This window comes from Hoplias malabaricus, chromosome 15, assembly GCF_029633855.1.
Source record: "Hoplias malabaricus isolate fHopMal1 chromosome 15, fHopMal1.hap1, whole genome shotgun sequence".
Classification (NCBI taxonomy): Eukaryota; Metazoa; Chordata; class Actinopteri; order Characiformes; family Erythrinidae; genus Hoplias; species Hoplias malabaricus.
Genome location: NC_089814.1, coordinates 21117494 through 21137913, shown reverse-complemented (window position 1 = coordinate 21137913; position 20420 = coordinate 21117494). Strand labels below are relative to the sequence as shown.

The 20420-nt window shown below is 38.0% G+C and overlaps 1 protein-coding gene across 1 annotated transcript in view; it reads left to right on the top strand.

Annotated features, from left to right (window-relative positions):
* Positions 1-20420, top strand: part of arhgap42a (Rho GTPase activating protein 42a) — a 37814-nt gene that overhangs the window by 13644 nt on the left and 3750 nt on the right. Inside the window, exons 4-23 of the mRNA XM_066645780.1 lie at positions 5327-5398; positions 8262-8363; positions 8503-8613; positions 9671-9775; positions 10025-10154; positions 10698-10798; positions 10915-11024; positions 11755-11833; positions 13197-13236; positions 13373-13435; positions 14544-14618; positions 14731-14815; positions 14898-14956; positions 16464-16569; positions 16658-16817; positions 17268-17424; positions 17914-18309; positions 18474-18630; positions 19305-19367; positions 19717-19796. Of these exons, the coding sequence (XP_066501877.1) occupies positions 5327-5398; positions 8262-8363; positions 8503-8613; positions 9671-9775; positions 10025-10154; positions 10698-10798; positions 10915-11024; positions 11755-11833; positions 13197-13236; positions 13373-13435; positions 14544-14618; positions 14731-14815; positions 14898-14956; positions 16464-16569; positions 16658-16817; positions 17268-17424; positions 17914-18309; positions 18474-18630; positions 19305-19367; positions 19717-19796 (2251 nt within the window). The remainder of the gene's footprint in view (positions 1-5326; positions 5399-8261; positions 8364-8502; positions 8614-9670; positions 9776-10024; positions 10155-10697; positions 10799-10914; positions 11025-11754; positions 11834-13196; positions 13237-13372; positions 13436-14543; positions 14619-14730; positions 14816-14897; positions 14957-16463; positions 16570-16657; positions 16818-17267; positions 17425-17913; positions 18310-18473; positions 18631-19304; positions 19368-19716; positions 19797-20420) is intronic.

Sequence of the window (20420 nt, the reverse complement as noted above, 5' to 3'; positions counted from 1 at the left end):
AGCACTTTTCTTATTCTGTCTAAACAGCACTGTTCAGAGTGCGTGGTGTAAGTGCCAGCTGAGAATGAACCTGTTTCCTTTCAAATATTAGGCATACTCCTGTTTTTGTTTGATTATTTAACAAGGAATAATATGACACTAAAATAAAAATCTAGAAATGTTCAACTATATTTTGATACACACAAAATAACAAGAAATAAACACTTAAACACAATATTACCACTGTCTCTCACTAATCAAGTTTGTAGAAGTAAGTTTTTAAACGTTTAATATAAGATAGATTGGACTGTAGACTGAACTTCAGGTTTTAAATATATAAGTGTCATGGGGGCAAAAATATAAAGACAAGTTATGATAAACTTAATTGACTAAAGCATCATTGGTAGGATGAGCCGGACCAAATGTGTCTTTAATGTGTCTGATCTAAAGAATACCTGGAAAAAAATCACTAGCGGTGAACAAACTGATATAGCTAGACAAATGACCTAAAGCAGGAACCGGGAATTGCACAATAAATGTTGGGCTAAACACTATTGGTCTATGGTAAGGGAAACTAACCTGTGCAGTGTCTAATTTGTCACTGTCAAAAATAAATGAAAGCACCTAATCAAGTGTCATTTATTACAATAGAGATAAGGATATAATGAGAGGGAGAGAGGAGTGAGGTATAGGGAAGTGTGAGGACTGAGAGGGAGAGAGGAGTGAGGTATAGGGAAGTGTGAGGACTGAGAGGGAGAGAGGAGTGAGGTATAGGGAAGTGTGAGGACTGAGAGGGAGAGAGGAGTGAGGTATATGGAAGTGTGAGGACTGAGAGGGAGAGAGGAGTAGCACAAACACGCTTCAAATTTGACTTGGAAAAAGCTAATCACTATTCAGACTTAACATCTATAATCCTGAAACGTTTTGTGCTTCTAGCTTTAATGCTGTATGAGCAGAACATTCCAAGGTGGTTTCTAATGTGTATTTATTATGTCAGTAAATTTGTCTTTATTGTGTGCGAGTGCGTTTACTGCGTGTCAGTGTCGGTGTGAGAAAGGAATCCATTGTTTGCTGTTGTCGTCACAGTGTAGAGTAGCCGCCATATTAGGAAAATAACACACACAAAACAATTCAAAACTAAAACTATATGTAAATTGCTTTATTGTTTCTGTCACGTATAGTCCGCATTTAGACGTTAAAATAATATATATATATATATATATATATATATAAGTATAGATCCCAAACCCATATATCCGCCTTACATTTGTAAACAGAGCTCTTTCCGTCGGTCAGTAGAGGAGATCGGGCCGCGACCCAGAATAGTGCAATACTCCCTACATAGTGCACATAATAGATAATAAAACTAACAATATAGACATAATTAGACGCTAATTCGACAGGTAAACTAGAACCTTGTAGCTCACAAAAAAAATATTTTCTACATACAACGCACTTGTTGTAAGCACAAACTGTTATTTTATGACCGACCGTGCCCTACGGAGCTCCTACTGCGGCGGTATGGAAACCTCACTGATCACTCACAGTTTAAGACAAGGGGAACTACTTTATTAAATTTTAAGCCAAACCAGAGGAATAATTTAGGCAGACAGTCGCGATTAAACATTATCCTCCAAGAATCAGTTCCACTCTCAGAGCGCAGGGACAGTGGGATCAGATTATTTACCCCGGAGACAAAGGGACACGTGTCTGTAGTCTTGCACACTAAACAAAACACAAGTGTAATAAGACGATGACTGAAGCTTGTATGTGATACGTTTATGAATAACTCACTCCGATTCGTACAGAGGAACGCATCAGAGACTGACGGGTTTTCATTAGATCCTATGACAAAAATGCTAACGTGGCTAACCGATTTTAAAGGTTTTTCTCCTCATTATACTACACAGTGAGAACCTTTTTGGACAGATTCCTTTCCATTCAACATTTGCCCCTAAGCAAAAATTATAAAATAATATTTCTGTAAATTCTTGACTATTTATTATTATTGAAACCTGTTCATTTCTGTTCATACCAAACTTCAAAACTGAATCCTTGTATTAAAATGACTTGTTTACACATGATCATGATCATAACAGAAACTAACGAGTTTACCTTTTAACAGTGTTTTTTAAACGTTACTAAAAGCAAGCACCACATTTTATCAACCACAAATAATACAGACTTGATAAATGATCAGAGCATCGCTGGGATCCAGACATTTATGTAAAAATACTTAGATTTCATATTTTATAAGGTCTGGCTGATAAAACATGCTGTATGTGATAGCTATAATTCAGTCTCCTCCCTGTTCCAGCTTTAATGATCCAGAGTGTTGACCAGTTTTCTTCTAAAGTTAATGTTAATGTTAAAACTGTGCAGATGTAACTTGATTAACTTGTCAGAGTCAGTAATGGTCAGGTGTGCCCGTGTATTTGTGTCGTTATAGGGACAGAAGTGATGACTTCCAGTTTTGTAGAATATAGAGCAGAAAGTGAAACGCTTGTGTAACACAGAAACACTTCCAAATACGAAGAAGAGACTATGATACATTACCTTAACATTCAAGACGTTTCTGTTTGAGGCTCAAATTAAACACTGTGATGTGGAGCGGAGCCCAGCTGAAAGTGATGTAAGCACAAGAAGTTGCTCACCTACAATAGCGTCATAATACGTCATTGAAGTGCACACTTCAAGAAAGGGATTAGGGCTTATAGTAAGAATTGGGACAGGGGGAAGACTGTGGACAGCAAAAACTTTGTTTTGGAGATTTGGAGTTTTGGAGATTTAAAATCCCAGCCGGACGCTTTTTTTATGCCCCGAAAAGAGGACGTCTGGTCACCCTACCCACTAAAGGCACATACATGAAAAGCTCAGAAAATTGTTCCCAAATTGTTTAACTAAAGACATTGTTCAAGTGAGGACACTTGGTTGATTAATTTGGCCCAGGCTAGAATGTCAGTGTCTAAGCAAGAATTGGTTGTTTGCAGTTTGGAAATACAAGATGATTTTGTAAAGTTTCTACTCACATGGAAAAATTATAAAGAACCCTGTGGGGCAATGTCTTTATAATGCTCATAAGTCGTCTACTGTTGTTGTGATATAACTTCAAATTTAAAGATCTTAACATTTTAAGTTTTGTTGTGAAAGTATAAACACTGTAGAAGAAAATGTGCTGAAAACTGGAAGACAGACATTTTTCAGTTAGAGTGGATTAGGACATCACCCGCTGTAGTGTTTTCCAATCAAATAGATGGTACAAAATTGAACAAGTGATATGGAGTGATTGGTCTGAAATGTAATGGGTCCCAGTGTACCCAGGTCCAGGAGTACTTTGAAAATTGACTAAATTAGACCAGTTAGAAATTTGGTTAAAAGTTTACAGACACATCTCTGTTCATTCCTATGGGAGGGTTTTGACAATAAACACATACATAAATGTATTAAAAATTACAAATCCGATCAAATCCAAAAATATATGGCACTAATCCCACTGCCAGGTTTTGAACTGTTTTAAATTGTTCAAGCTTTATTCTTTGCATAAAACTGGAGAACAATAATAATAATAACGACATAAGACAAAATAAAAGGAATAACTATTTATTTATCATTTTTATTTTATTTCATTTTGTTATATTATTTTTTTTTTTTTTTTCTTCAAAATGGACTAAGAATATACATATCTGTTTTGCTGCTTTGCACAAATACTGTTTGCTGGAGTGAGCAGCCAGACCTGTCTGCTTTAAGTGGGAGGCATTTTCCCACATGATGGATCGGACTGATGTAAGAAGCGTGTTTCCTCTCTGGCTATAAAGGGCCATGGGAACTTGTGTCTGCTGCTATGAGAGAATGGCGTGAGCCAGGAGCATGTCTGTCTGTCCTTTGAAACTTTGAAATGAGGAAGTCCTCAGCCCCTCATGATCAGCTGAAGTGCTGAAAGGCCAGTGGCTGTAATGAGTCAAGAACATCTCTCCTACTGTATTTTGTTCATGTGATGTGCAAGCTGTGCTTTAGAACTGATGACTGTTCATAGATGGTGCTTTTCTTATTCAGTTGTTTAGAGACAGGGTACATTTGGTCAAGCATTCTCTTTTTCCAACATTTATTCTAAAATATATAGTTTCCTTAGATTAGTTTGTTTCTTTCTGCTGCAGTAACAGATTCTCCACTGTTTCTGCTCTTCTAGGAAGGCTTTAGACTCTTCAGTGGTATATGTCTTTTAGGGTCAGATGGCTTTAAGCCACAAAAACCCTGGTGTTTGGGAATTAGTTCTACAGTTTCCCAGCTCAGTGCTGCTCGATATCCCTCTTGCTGACACTTGGCATTCTGCATGGTGACTATAAGCTTATGCACAGCTGTCCCAGAGCATTTCATTTCGGTTAATGCTTTTCTTTGTATATTAAACGAACTGAAAATCTTCCATCCACAGTGGGTGCACCTTAAAGAAGCTGAATTTACTAAATTCAGTGGACGTTTGCATACCATCATATGAGGTATCATCTGTTTCCCCAAGGGCTCCTGTAACACTGCAGAGAAGTACAGGAAACACACGTCAAGCACACGTCTCTAAACAGCGAGTTTGTTACTGGTCTCTGTGAGTTTCATATCTTACATCTGGCACTATTTGGAGCCTGTTCAACTCCATTCTGTGTACAGGTCCCATTAGTTTTGATGTTGGCAGATCAGCACTATGGCGATGGCCTATCACTGGGCAAGGGGGAGGGTCGAACACAGGCAAGCATGTGGAACTTATTTTGGGCAATTCTCTAGTGAGGCTGGAAGCCCATCACTCTGTGCCTGGGAAAGTATATAAAAGGAACTTGTGTATGTAATTGTATGTTTTTTCAAATGGGGCTAATAAACGAAAGTGCTACTAATTATAGTGCTATTATTTTACAGTGAGGAAGAATAAATGCTCTGCTTGGTGTTCATGTGTGTTGCTGTAAGTCTTGGCAGGAAAAGACTGTGATGCCAGTGCTGTGGAACAGCATGCATTCGCTGAGCTGTTTTAGTGGGGATTTGAATTTAATTACTTTATAGATATTAGTCTAAGCATAAACTTCACACTGATTGTGTGTAAAACCAGTCTAGACAGAGCAGATTTAGCTTTTGTTGTCTATAAATGGATGGTTCCTTTTTTATTTAAAAGAATGCACAGGGACTCGGCAATAGTAAGGAAAGTTATTCTAGACTAGTTTGCAAGGTCAAAGGGGCACAAATTATTTCCCAAGGTTCCCAAATAATAGCTCAAACAAATTCCAAATGATACTCAGGGAAATATTTTAACAGAGAAAAACTTGACTTTTTTTTAAACATTTGAAACATTTGAAACTGTTGTTTTATTTAGATACAAAATGCTGATGATGTCTTGATCACGCCGCTGGAGAAGTTTCGCAAGGAGCAAATTGGTGCTGCCAAAGTAAGTTCTTATGACCCCCATTGTGAATTTATGCTCTACATATCAGAAGAGAGTCATTTCTAGCCGTACTGTGACATGATCCTGTACATAATTTAACATAGGTCCACGCTGAGATTCAGCAGGAAGTGGAGGAAATTGCAAACACCTGTTAAGGAACAGACAAATTATAACCAGATACAGTAATGCCACATGCACCAGCATTAAACAAAAAGCCAGAGATTTTGATGCAGCTGCCCTGCTCTTTGGTACATTATTTCTGCTAGATCAGTGTTTCCTAATCCTATTTTTCAAGTCCTCATCCTCAGCCAATGTCAGTGCTTTTCCAGGTCTGACAAATCCATTTTAATGTAGGGTTTGTTTTGGGCTGAGTCTGGAGCAGGGTTGTCACAATATTGGAATTTAGATTTTGATACAGACACTAATGAGTGTGGTGTCACAGTGCGGAAATCCTGCATCTGCTGATCTGAACACACAATCTTTTTTCACATTGTTATAAGAATATTCGTTGACTTTTCAGGATGTTTTTGAAGTGTAATTCGGCTCTAACCCGTTTCAAAGGAAAACCTAGTCAAAGGAATTAAATAATTAAATAATGCAATTGCCACCACTTTTAACATGTTCTAAAGAGAAGATTAACAGGGAGACAGTCACATATAATAAATCATTTATCCCCTCGTGTTTATTCTTTATTTTAAACTATAAGCAATACCTGATTTGATGTTTTGTAATCAGTATAATAAGTAAAACCTAAAAAATATATAAGGCTATATGTTACTGATGAAAGCTGTATGTCTTGGATATACTCGTAGCTGTATTTTTGCTGAGTCAAGCGAACATGCCCAGTTTATCTCAGCTTATACGCAGAAAGAAACTCCAAAGTAGAGCCATAATGCTTGAGACTTTAGCACAGTGCAGAGTTGTGACACCCCCCTCAGCTGCCTCAGAGGAGTTGTGTGATGAGCTCACTACTGAAAGATCCAAAGCTGAAAACACCCTGCCTTATTTGGGCGTTTAGGCCCAAGACTCTTCAGCCTAAGCTGAGATGGAACTCGCTCAGCTTTGACATTTCAGCCGCAGAGGCCAAAGGGAACGTCTGTCCGGCTGTTCAACCTCCCACACAAGAGCACATACACACACAAACACTTAGAGCTACACCTTGGAAAGACCACACACTAGTAGTAGCACAGACACTGCCAGCAGATCTGTTTTTATTTTCCTTCTGTTTAGTATAATGTATGTGTGCTCCTATCAAATCTCTTAAACAAAAGTTGTCCTGGCCCAGGGATGGTGATGTCATTGTTAGTCAGCAGATGGGTCCGGGGGCTTGGACTAAGCATGTCAGAAATGTGATTCCAGTGCTTTATCGTTTAGGCTAGTTTGTAGTCCGCAGAGCGTCCATGAAAGGGTCATGGGAAAGGTTCTGCTAATGGCAAAGAGGAAAAACAAACAGTTTGGCTCAGATTTCAGTTGCTCTCAAGAAAAAGACAATCACTGCTGGAGGTTTTTGGGCACAGGAATGGTCGGTTAAACAAGAAGATGTGTGGTCAGTGTGGGCAAAGGATATAAAAGACTTTAAAGTGCCCATAGTCTTATGCTACATTTTTGTGGTTATCTTTTTTCCTCTGTGGTCCATTTAGGATATCAGATCAGAGTCATTATTCATAATTCAAGATCATGCTTTTATGACCATTTTCCAACCAATTTATATTACTAATTATGAAATTGACAATGCATAACTAATGTAAATAACCTATGTTCTAATTCGCTATCCTGTATTCAGCCTAATTCAGAAAGCAGTCTGATATTGAACATTAATGAGCAGGGTTAAAATGCTGTAAATTCCACAGGCAAATATATAAATAGCCTATGTTATGCCTATGTTTGCATGAAATAGCATGCTCTTGATTCCATCTGTAATATGTTATTGACATTTCAGCAGAGCTATACTGTTGATTAAATACTGTCGTCTCTGTCTGTGCTTTACTTTCCTGCTCTGAATCATCAGTTTCATTCTTGATGATCTTCAGAGCACAGCTGTGTGTTTATATCACACATGTATTGCAGCAGCTTTTAGTCCAACACAGCCAATCACATGAGTTGTGAAGCTAATGATTACTCCAAATATCATGTGCATGTGCCATGTGATCCTGTCACAGCATGTGTGCCTGTGTGTGTTATATAAAGCAGAATACATACACTGCAGTAAAGTTTAAACTGATAGTAACCTTCTGTCATTCAGCTACCAGTACAATACCATTTAGATTACAGTACTGTACTTCAGGATTTCTCAAATGCTGGGCCACTGACCACAAGTAGGCCTCAAAGCACATTCTGGTGGTCTTCAGGCCAATACTGAGGGGAAGTCAGTGATTTGTTGTGGGTCAGTGATACTTCTTTTGTCATAAATATTACGTTTTACGTTTATATTACGTATATATACGTTATATTACGTTTATACTTTCTAGTGATAAATAGGTGGGTCTTGAGATGGAAAGGCTGAGGACTCTGCTATATATACTTATAAATACTATATATACTTCACCCCTTCAGATAGGTCTGGATTTGATGTGGTCATTTAAAGTCCTCCTCATGAATATATCTAAAGAGCCATTCAGTGGTCAGGTTTTATTGTGCCCTCTGCTGGTATCACAGCTTTCTCGAATAGCAATACTGCATTCTGTCCCTGTCCATTCAAATCAAAATAAACAAATGGAATACATCAAAACATTTTAATGAGCGTTCTGCATGATGTTTGTTTACAAGTCAGATGCCTTATATAACATCCAAAGTTCTGCACAAGACATTTATCTCTGTAATTGCAGAGGAAATTCCATTTTCTGTCAACATTCTATTCTTTTTCAAGGAAGGAAAGAAGAAGTTTGACAAGGAAACAGAAAAATATTATACTGCTCTGGAAAAACACCTGAATCTGTCTTCAAAAAAGAAAGAATCATTTTTACAAGAGGTGACTATTACAACACTTCACTTTTGTAAATCTTCCAAAATTTAAATGTTTAGTTTAATTTATGATAACGTTATTCCTACAACAGGAAATGTTGTTTTTTGTAATATCGTAAACACATTTAATGCTTTTTCTTTTTCAGGCAGATGCCCAGGTCAGTAAGGAGAGACAGATATTTTGCGACGCCTCCCTTGAATACATCTTTAAAATTCAAGAAGTGCAGGAGCGAAAAAAATTTGAGTTTGTTGAGCCGGTAAGTACCAGAACAAAACACTACAAGTATTATTGGTCTTGTTTTTTCAAGCTAAATTAAAAGAATCTCAGTTTCTGCAGATGCGAGGAAATGTGAAGGGACACATTTCTATAAATCATGATCTGTGAGATGAACGATTAAATCCACATCCTGCACCTGCTAGTTTCCGTCTGTTGCAGAATGTGGCTCCAGGTTTGAGCTGGTACAGATAGCATCATAACCTAATGTTATCACACTGGAAAAAACAATCTCTTACATAGTTATATAAGATTCATATAGAAGTCTGGTTTGCTGAAACTACTGATTACTGATTGTCTTTATTACATGAATAAAATTTAATATTTTAGATTTTTTTTGTTTTTTCATCATATGTAAGTTCAGTAATAGATCATTATTAAAATGAAAGGTATTGAATGAGAAAAAGAGGTCAGCTCCACAATTAAAAACAAATACAAAACTGGTATAATGCTACTGCTTTACAATGTAGGTTTCAACTCATTTGGAAATTAAAAACTAAATGAGTTTAAATAAAACTACATTAAATCCATCCATCCATTATCTGTAACCGCTTATCCAATTTAGGGTCGCGGGGGGTCCAGAGCCTACCTGGAATCATTGGGCGCAAGGCGGGAATACACCCTGGAGGGGACGCCAGTCCTTCACAGGGCAACACAGACACACACACATTCACTCACACCTACGGACACTGTTGAGTCGCCAATCCACCTGCAACGTGTGTTTTTGGACTGTGGGAGGAAACCGGAGCAAACTACATTAAATGCGGACAGAAATGTGTATAAATGATTAAATGATTATTAATATATATATATGTGTGTGTGTGTGTGTGTAAATTTATATTTATAATAAAAGTAACATCCAGAGTATTATAAACATGTTTGAAATAAATAAAATATCAATAAGCTACATCATATTATTTATAATCTATTAAATTCTTATTAAAGTAATCCATGAAAGATTTTTTTTTTATTCTTCTGTTTAACCCTAACTCTCTCTCTCTCTCTCTCTCTCTCTCACAAACACACACACACACACCCAGCTCCTGGCATTCCTTCAAGGTCTGTTCACATTCTACCATGAGGGTTATGAACTGGCACATGAGTTTGAGCCATATAAACAACAATTGCAGTTCAACCTACAGAATGTAAGTCCAAATGAGATTTCTGCTAGAATCCTGCTAATCAGTTTCTCACATTCACAGGATTGGTTCAGTGTGGTGCTACAGCTCATCTTTATTTGTTAAGCTGCTATCTTGAAAACCAGGATTGCTATTTAATTCCTTCAGATTTATAATGACCATTCTTGTAGACTTTCATAATCCTCTCATGATATTCAAAGCTCCCATCAATAGATTTTAAAAACAAGCTGTTCATTTTTCATCTGCTCTCTGAAGACAAGGAATAACTTTGAGAGCACTAGGCAGGAAGTGGAGAACCTGATGAAGAGGATAAAGTCTGCAGAGCAAGACTTCAAAGCCCCTGGACAGTGGACCATGGAGGGTTTCCTTTTTGTGCAGGAAAAGCGTAAGAGTTCTCACAGTACAAATACAACCAACTGTATAACCACACAAAGTCCACATCTCCCCATAGACATGTATATATTGAGAGAATGCATGTTCTATTTGGTAGAACCTGTTCTGTTTTCACTTTGCAATGTCGTGGTGGGAAAAATAATTTAAATTTTAATGTAAGGTACTCCAAACGCCACAAATCATCAGAAATAATTCTAGTTAATATATGTTTTATAATGCACACAGCATTTAACAGCACCATTTGCTATTATCAAGCTGATATTAGCGATCAGTGCTTAACAGAATCTAACCTAATGGTCAAAAGGTTATTGTTGTTTTCATGCCTTGAATGAAACAATTGAAGAAACCTTCCTCTAGTGCATAAATGACATAAACGTTTAGTCCTAAAAATGACTTGTTTTCCATTTAATTGTGTTCAAAATTAAAAATGTTTTTCACTTCTTTTGCTAAGTTACTTTTTTGTAGATATGAGGTTTTGTATTAAGAACCATTTGCCATGAAGCTGAATAAAAGTCATCAAACTGTCTATTTTTAGGACCCCTTGGATTCACATGGAGTCGACATTACTGCACGTATGAAAAAGAGACAAAAATGTTTACCATGAGCAACATGGAACTCAAATCTGGAAGCAAACAGGTAGAACACTGTTTTTTATCATCCTGCTTAACCGTAATGTCACACTTCTACCAGCGTTACCTTTAACACATTACTTCATAACACAGTAATAAGTGACTGTGTTTTTCTGTGTGAAGAATGGACTGTTGATGAGTCCACCTGAGATGTTCAAGCTGAAATCCTGCATCAGGAGGAGGACAGACTCCATCGACAAGCGCTTCTGCTTTGACATCGAAGTAGTAGAAAGGTTTGTTTTAAATTTCCACTCTTGAAATTATTGCACCTTTTCCGCTTTTCTTGAGGCATTAATGGGGTCAATGCGGCTGTTGTGACATCTGGCGCTGAAGGATGTGGTAAAGAATTTAAAAAGGTTGTATTTTCCACTTCTGTGTTTTTGTTGGCAAGTTCTGAAGTTTGTCAGTCTATTTTCAACATTCCTTCTTTCCTTCCTTTCCTCTTCATAACTGAAGAAATAACACTTGTCGAGGGATTCTATTCAGTTCTCTGCAGTGTTTCTATAAAGTGCAGCGGTATGTCACTTTCTTTCTGCTGTGTGTTGTGATTGCACGGGTACTGCCACACCTCCTCTCACAGTCTGTTTCACTTATGCTACTTTCTTATTAACTTGCTGCTTCGAAACTTCCTACTAATAACATTTTAAAATGTCGTGTTTAAGAGCACGACTCGAAAGTGTCCGTAGGAGTGAATGTGTGTGTGTCTGTGTTGCCCTGTGAAGGACTGGCGTCCCCTCCAGGGTGTATTCCCGCCTTGCGCCCAATGATTCCAGGTAGGCTCTGGACCCCCCGCGACCCTAAATTGGATAAGCGGTTACAGATAATGGATGGATGGATGGATGTTTAAGAGCAAAATATTCCAAAGATGCACTATAGTTTTACAATAAAAACTAATAATCTGTGTAACACAAATGCAACAGAAATTTCTTTTTAGTAACACCCTGTCCTGTGTGTGTTCCTCAGGCATGGCATCATCACTCTTCAGGCTTTGTCTGAATCCAACAGGCGTCTGTGGATGGAAGCCATGGACGGAAAAGAGCCAGTAAGGATACACACAGGATGTCTGTCTTCTACATAAATATAGTTTTATATGGCTCATTAAAGAATGAAAGAATCATTAAAACATCCCTTAATTTATGGTTGTTTTCCTTTAACATATCTTAAGAGCAATATCATTAAGAAAGAGAGGCAAGAGCTACTTCTGATGAAAGTAAACTGTAATTCAAAAAGGTCAAGTGTAAGACATTTTGTAGAAACAAGCAAGTCAATATTAGTATTAGTAGCAAGTCAGTATTTCATTCTGGTAGTTCATCTTGTAAGTATGATCAGGATTGTAGAAGATACTGTATTGTGCCGAGACATGTTTCTTGGTGGAGCTGGTGTCTGTGGTTTGCTGGTAGCTGGAGGGCTTGAGGTTTTGGACAGATTTGTAGAACAGAGATTCAGGATAATTAACCACAGTAAAAGTTGGTCAGACATATTGGAGCTGCTTGACTGAGCTGTACTTTCCCCTTTCTGTTGAACCTCAGGCTGATTTTCACATTACTTAGATGTTGACCTCAGTGTGTCTAGTCAGTAGTTCCATGCACTCTCAGAAACACTGTCACTGTGGTGGTACCTTCAAGAGTACATATTTTGAATTATTCTATATTAATTGTGCAAAATAATTGTAGATTTTTACATTGTGTTGATTTCATACAGAGCACACCGCAAAAATCATTAACAATTGTAATGTGCTAAACATTCATTCATTCATTTGTTGTCTGTAACTACTTATCCTGTTCAGGGTTGTGGTGGGTCCGGAGCCCACCCAGAATTATTGGGTGCAAGGCAGGTACACACCCTGCAGGTCCTGTCCTTTACAGGGCGACACACATACACACACACACACACACACACATATTCAATGTTCTAAACATTTAAAATATTTAGTTTACACTGTAGCAATTACAAAATACTTACACCGGTTCATTTAACATTTTTGTTCTGTAATGAAGACTGTTCTCTTCTGGGATGGCTTTATACTAGATGTTGGAAAATGATTATTAGTGAGATCAGGTTCTGATTATTTGATTATTAGTTCTGGATGACCAACTCTAAAGGTATAGAATGTTGCTCTGTCAGTCTACTACTCAACAGCCCAATGCAGGTAGATGTTATACCTCTTTAGCCTACATTGAGCGTGATGACTTTAGGGTCATGTATAGAGGTTATATAATTGGACCTTATTGTAGCTGAATAGGAGGTGTCTAAATGGCATGTGTAAAAGTTTGCAAGTACTGTATGTTGTGTTGTATTGTTTTGACTTTGATGTATTGTTGGACTTTGAAATGTGTTATAAAGGGAAATTTGCAGTTCTATTATGTGTTCAGTGAAATTGATAAAAAATCTCTTGTGGTCTCTAGATTTACACACTACCAGCACTTCTTAGCAAGAAAGAAGAAAGTAAGTTCACGGTTTTTGCTATTTTATCTGTCAATTTGTTCAGTAGTGCACCTGCATGTCATTTGAGGTAATTCCACTGAATTAAAGAGATTAAGTAAATATGAATGATGTTTTGTTTTCCTGATTGTCTCCCTAGCATTCCTAAATGAAGCAGGTTTTAACTTTGTGAGGAAGTGTATTCTCCTTGTGGAGACAAGAGGTGAGCCTAGTAATTATTTTCCCATTTGAATACGCCTTTACTTGCCTCCACATAAATAAATATACTGGAGATGTGCTACTGAATTAGTAACTAATACTATACTTTATGCACAGAAGATTCTATCTACACTCATTGTTCATTTTATTTGCCCCACTGACCACACAGAAGCACTTTGTAGCTCTACAATTACAGGCTTTAGTCCACCTGTTTTTTTTTGGATACATTCTTATCTCCATTTCAGCCTGCTCTTCCATGTTCAGGACCACCACAGAGCAGGTATGATTTAGTGGTGGATCATTCTCAGTGCTGCAGTGACACTAACATTGTGGTGGTCTGTTAGTGTGTTGTGCTCTAAAGATTGGATCAGACACAGCAGTGCTTCTCAAGTTTTTAAAGCCGTCAGCGTCACTGCTGGACTGAGAATATTCCACCAACTGATAATATTCCGACAACAGCATCCTGTGTCCACTGATTAAGGACTAGAGGACACAGAACCCAAACTGTGCAGCAACAGATGAGCCACTGTCACTGACTTTACATTTACAAGGTGGGCCAATGAGATAGGAGTGTCTTACAGAGTGGACAATGAAGGGACACAGTGTTTAAAAACTCCAGCTGCGCTGCTGTGTCTGATCCACTTGTACCAGCGCAATTCACACTGACACACTACCAGTGTCAATGCAGTGCAGAGAATGGTCCTGTGAGGGTCCTGACCATTGTAGAGCAGGGTGAAATGGAGACAAAGTATGCAGAGAAGCAGGTCTGTAATTGTAGAACTTCAAATCGCTCTTTTACGCTCAGTGAAACAGATAATATAGATAATGAGTGTACATATAAGGTAGGTGTTCCTAATCCAGTGATTGTTCCATGTACTCTATACATTAAATAGAATATCAGAAGTATAATTTGTTGTCCCCAATGTCAAATATAATTTTTTTCTGCATTTTTAGTTTTGCATAAAAAAGCCACATACAAGTTTATTCAGTGTACAGGATGTTACCTTCATTTAACTTAAAAAAAAATCAAATCAGCAGTGTTCAAGCCATTGGACTGTGTGATTACATTTCTTTTACTGTTTCACATATTCCATTTTATTACTTTTTGTCAGGTATCCAAACTATGGGCCTGTACCGAATAGGAGGAGTTAATTCAAAAGTGCAGAGACTCATGACTTCAGTGTTTGGTAAATGCTTTTTTCTTTTTACTGCTATTATATAATGCCCCAAATCAAATTGAGTTGTCTCTGTTTCCCTTCTCACCACAAATGAATCTGGACTCTATTGATGTTTCTACAGCTGCCAAAGCTCCTGCAGATATGGACCTGGATCCAGACACTTGGGATAATAAGACCATCACTAGTGGGCTCAAGAATTACCTCAGGTAGGAAAATAACTGAACCATCTACCATTTGCTGAGTAAATGTAAAAGCAGGTGCAATAACTCAGCTGATGTGTGTCTCCAGGTGTCTGGCTGAACCCCTTCTAACCTATAGACTTCACAAAGACTTCATCATGGCAGTCAGTGAGTTCTTCCATGTGTCTTTCTCTCTCTGCTTTTTTCCCCTAACCTGATACATAGAGCATTCCAAAGGAAAAATGAAGAAAAGGAAAATATCTGTTTTTAAGCTATTCAGCTGGCTAAATAAACTTACAAACATGCTGCATGTGATTTATATTGAAGAACAAATTCCAGGTGTTTGAGACAATCTACCACCATTTTACACCATTCCTATCTGGAGAGTATACAATGTAAATAGCTGGAAGGACATTTGACTATTATAAAGATTTACCTGAAATTAAAGGCAATGTCTATTTTTAAGGTGGAACTATATGTTTGAGGGAAACTACTGTTGTTTGTACATGGCTGAAGATTAACTTGTCTGTAACTTTTTATTCACTGTTTTAATTACCACAGAAACTCATTTGTAACTCAAGTTGTTTAGTTTTGTAGCACTTTCAAGGCTGTGAGTTTACTTTCATGCAGTTAGCAGTCAGTTCCACCTTAAGTAATCTGAAACAGCAAAAATAAGAGGTTTTTCCTGCTTTTCAACGTTTGGGGGTCTCTGGGCAGACAGAGAAAGCCTAGCATTTTGGAATGAGACCTTCTAATGCTATAATAATATATAGAAATATTGAAAATCACCTTTAATTGCTATAAAAAAATGTATTGCAGTTAGCAGGTTAAGTTTATGTCATTAACATATCCAAATCGAGTAGCTATAGCATGTCCTAGCTACACTGTAGGCTCGACCCGACAGCACAGACAACCCAAGCTCAAAGACTCAAGATCATGAGTTTCAATGTCTTATGCACAGAGTAGCTGACAGAAAGTTGCACAATGAAATTCTAAATTTGCTTCAGTACTACATATAGTAAACAATACATATATGAATGCTGTACATATAGTATACCAGTATTGTCTTGTTTTGCTGAGGAAGTGACATTTCAGATAGTTTAGAAAGTTTTGCTGTATGTGAAATGGTGCAGATGGATCCAGAAAAGTAATTGTTGTTTGTGTAATGCTCTGGCAGCCATAGTGTGATGGGTGTGTGTAATAAACCACTCACAAACAATGTCCAAATGCTTGTGGAGTTGGATCAGTTGGAGGAAGGGACATTGGGTGTGAGACGTTAACAGTTGTAATGGCCTGGGGGTAAATACTGTTCTGTAACCTGGTGGTCTTTGATTTCACACTCTTGTAATGTATACCAGACAAGAGATGATAAACAAACATTTTATTAAACATTGTTGCTCTTTAATGGTGTTTTAGCGATGGTCAGAGCTTAGAACTTTTATGTCTCTATAAGCGCTGGTTTGGTGGGCAGGAGGACCAAGCCTGGACTGCATTTTAATTTTCTATTTAGAAGTTGATTTGTCAAGCAAAATGTGATCTGTTCATACAAACTTGGAAATTAATAGCATCAGTGAAAAAAAAAAATCATTTGTTTGTGAGTTGTTTTAGAAGAGATCAATCGTTAAACCATATGACAGTTGCTGAGATGAATATTATCACTGTGTTACATTTCTAGAGTCAGATGATCAGAACTACAGAGTGCGTGCAGTCCATGCTCTTGTGTACAAGCTGCCAGAGAAGAACAAAGAGATGCTGGATATCCTGATCAACCACCTGTTTGTGTAGGTTCATAGAGGGCATATTATTCTAAACGGATAAAATATTCAGTAACTGATTTCTGCAGTACTCAGTGATTTCTGCATTTTCCAGGGTGTCAACACACAGCCAGAAGAATCTAATGACCGTATCTAATCTTGGAGTGATCTTTGGTCCCACGCTGATGCGGTCTCAGGAAGAGACAGTAGCTGCCATGATGAACATCAAGTTTCAGAACATTGTGGTGGAGATCCTTATAGAGAATTATGAGAAGGTATGTGTTGATTAAAGTTAACAGCAGGTGGCACTGTTTACCAAACACAGAGGGGAGCTATTATTCCGCTCCTGCTTTGAAATATATGCTATCAAGCTCTGGTGTTGTTTATGGTGGTATTTGCTCTGAATATTATCACATTCTTTACAGGAGATTCTGTTCAATATGAGGCCATTCATACAAGCCTATGCTCCTATATTTTTCAAAGATGAAATTAATTTAAATCCTAAAAACGAAAAGTCAAAAAATTTCAGAAAGATAATTGAAATCATGAATAAATTATTAGATTTATTTTTTTTTTGCTCAAAAAAGGCCAAATAAACTAAATATTATTGCAGAGTTCCCCATAAACAGTGCATGTTGACCTTTAGGAGCTTTTTCATTCATTTTCAACCAGCAACCTGCTATCTGTCTTGTAATATCTCTTATTATCTGTTGGGTGTTCCTTAGATCTTCCATCAGTCTCCAGACCCCAATGTGCCTCTGCCTCAGTCTCAGACCCAGTCTCGCGCCAGCTCACGACGCAGCAATGCCATCTGCCTCTCATCGGGACCACGCAAGTCCAGAGGCCTCTATCCACCTGCCCTGTGCCTCGCTGATGCTGACAGTGTGTCTCTCTCCTTTCAGTTACACCCTGAATATATTTACCAGCCACTTTTATTAGAAACACATATAGCATATTCTATATCACTTTGTTTGAAATACCTTGGTCATTTGCTAAATGTTTTTTAATTTTGCTGCACTCTCAACTGAGCAGTGACACTGACTTCTGACTTTTATAACCCCCCCAACACCACTGCTGCTAATGTACAATGTCATTTTAATTCAACAAAAGCATTTGTCTAAAATGTCTCCACAATTCCAGAATACTAAGCAAAGTTGAGACGAGTAATTGAACTAAATATGGAATGTATGGTGGTTTGTGAATAAATAATTTAAAAGTAGGAGGTATAGGTATAAGGCATGCATCTTTAAAATTCAATCCTCTATTTCAGAATAAACCTGTTACTCTTTCAGTCCCCTTCTTTTTAAACAAAGATTAAAAATTTTTATTTGTCTTCAAATACCTACTTTTTTCCCTGTACTCCTGCCTCAGGTGACACATTCAGCAGCAGTCCCAGCAGCACACCCATGGGCAGTATGGAATCTCTGTCCTCTCATTCTTCAGAGAGAAATGGCTGCTCTAAACCAAACTCTCCATCCCGCTCCAAACACAAAACCTCAGGGAGCCTTTGCTGGACCACTCCTTCCCCCTCCTCAAATGGTCCCAAGAGCCTGCCGGTCACCACCAGCCCCGACTCCAGCTCCAAAGAGGATGCAGCTAAGACGGACGGCGAGTGGGAGGAGGCTCTGAGCAGCCTGCCAACAGGTCGAGATTCTCCAGGTCCCAAACTGCCCGACAGAGCAGAGAATCGGAGTCCAGATGAGCATGGAGCAGGACGCCTCAGCATGTCCACCTGCTCCTCACTCACCTCCCTCCACATCTCTGAGGGTGAGCAGCCCATTAATGCGGTCATATAACTGCACTTCCCACTTTGTTCACAGAACATATAGTAGGCCTTGACTGTGCTAAGGATGAATCTAAAAATATTGATGTTACAAACAAATAAATTTGGCTTCAACAAATCAATTTATTTTGTTAATTTTTTTATCTAGGTTTCAGGAGCTGTCATGGTTCTGTTCAGAGTTTGGTTTCACGCAGTAATAGAGACAGTCTGAAATCACTGCCGTTACCAGATCTTCCTCCTAAAGACTCTGGCAGAGGTAGACTGGACTCCACTGCCAGCAACGGATACCAGAGACCTGGATCTGTGTAAGCAACTTTTACAGTGATGTTATTATTACTCATAGCAGCATGAAGTTAAAAAATGGTACAAATATTACCTTTTTTAAAACATCGGATTAAAGTATCCTCTCATCGAGGTAAATACATTTTTAAACCCTAAAATTCCAGTTCCGTTGTATTCTAAGGCTGTTATTTTAAGTTTTCAATAGCATTTATATAACTGTTATTTTTAAGTTTTCGAAATATTAAATAAAATTTTAATATGTCAACGTAAAACATAAAAACAATGTAGACAGCATTCCAAAGCTGAGCAAAAGATTGAAAGCTGTGGACCGTATTATACCACATATGACATCATATGACAGTGGTCCAGGAGCAGTCTTTGGGGCTTTATTCCTCACTAGTGTACTGTTCCTCTGTTCTGTAAAAGATGACCTCAGGCTGCAGGGCTGGCTGTAAAAGTTCTCTTTGAGAGCCAGAATGTTGACATAGAGGCTCGAGAAGCTCATGCTATCTTTCCTTTTTCTGTAAACAAGCGCATGTGTTTCAGTAAAGACACATCTGTTTGTGACTGTTAGTAAATTACTGTGTCCACCTAATGTTGTGTAAAAAGTAATCACCAATTAATGTTTGTGTGTGAACATGAGGCATATGCTTGATAACAGTATAACTCATTGTGCTCTCTTTGTTTTCTCTTGTAGGGTGGCCTCCAGAGCAGCCCTTTTTGAAAGCCCTGTTGTCTCCCAGCCTACCCCTGTGGGAAGGTTCGTTATCAGCCATAGAGCATTTGTGACAGAGCATGGGATGTATTCTTTTCAGCGTTCTGTTTTAACATTTAGCTACACTGTGCCACAACATTCTAGGATGGATTGTCATTCTTTGTTGGGACACTGTGTCCAACATTTTGCCTTGTTGTTCTTTGCATGCTTCAAAATAGATCTTCTGCAGCTAATGTTACCCCTGCATGCCCTCAAGTAACTGCCTGACGTTTCACCCTCACCTAATTCATCATCACAAAAAGCCTTACAGAGAGTTGCATGCGTAAACTCTTTCATGCAGCTTGTCTCTCCAGCTGTGTCCCCTCTAACTCACTTCTCTTTGTTGCAATTGCAGGGAAGCAAAGGCCATGTATTCCTGCCAAGCTGAGCACAGCCATGAGCTCAGCTTCCCTAAAGGGGCACTCTTCTGTAATGGTAAATACAATCTCAAATTATTCAAGAACACATTCAAATTAGTAATGCTTTATTACAAAGACACAGCTAGACATTTTAGGCTTCAATAGACCAGGGGTGCACAACCTACACCCCACGGGTTTGGCACTGCTCGACAAAACTTTCGATTCTGCCCTAATGTATTGTTAAATTAATTAAATAAAAAATGCTGGCATGTTAAATTCATCAGGCAGTTTAATGAAACGGCAGAACACTGCCACCTAAGGTTTACTGCTAAATATACTTTGGGTACATGTAAAACAGTATAGTAATAGGTGTTTTTTGATGCCCTCTTGTGTAGTTTATGTGAAATTGGCCCTGGGTAAAATTAAATTGTACCCTTCTGCTATAGACATTCAAATTGTCATAGATGCCTTTCCGTTCCATATTATTTATCTGCCAAACACTCTCAAAATAAAAGGTCATAAACTGTCACTTAAGTGGTCCCTGACTTTCAAGTATATATTTTCAGTACTTTTAAATATATTTGTATTATATTCCAGCTACCCTGACTGAGCCAATTCTAACAGACTCTAATGAATATAACTGAGTTATTCTAAGCTAGATACAAATAATACTGGGCTGCTACAAGGAGATGTTGCTTTT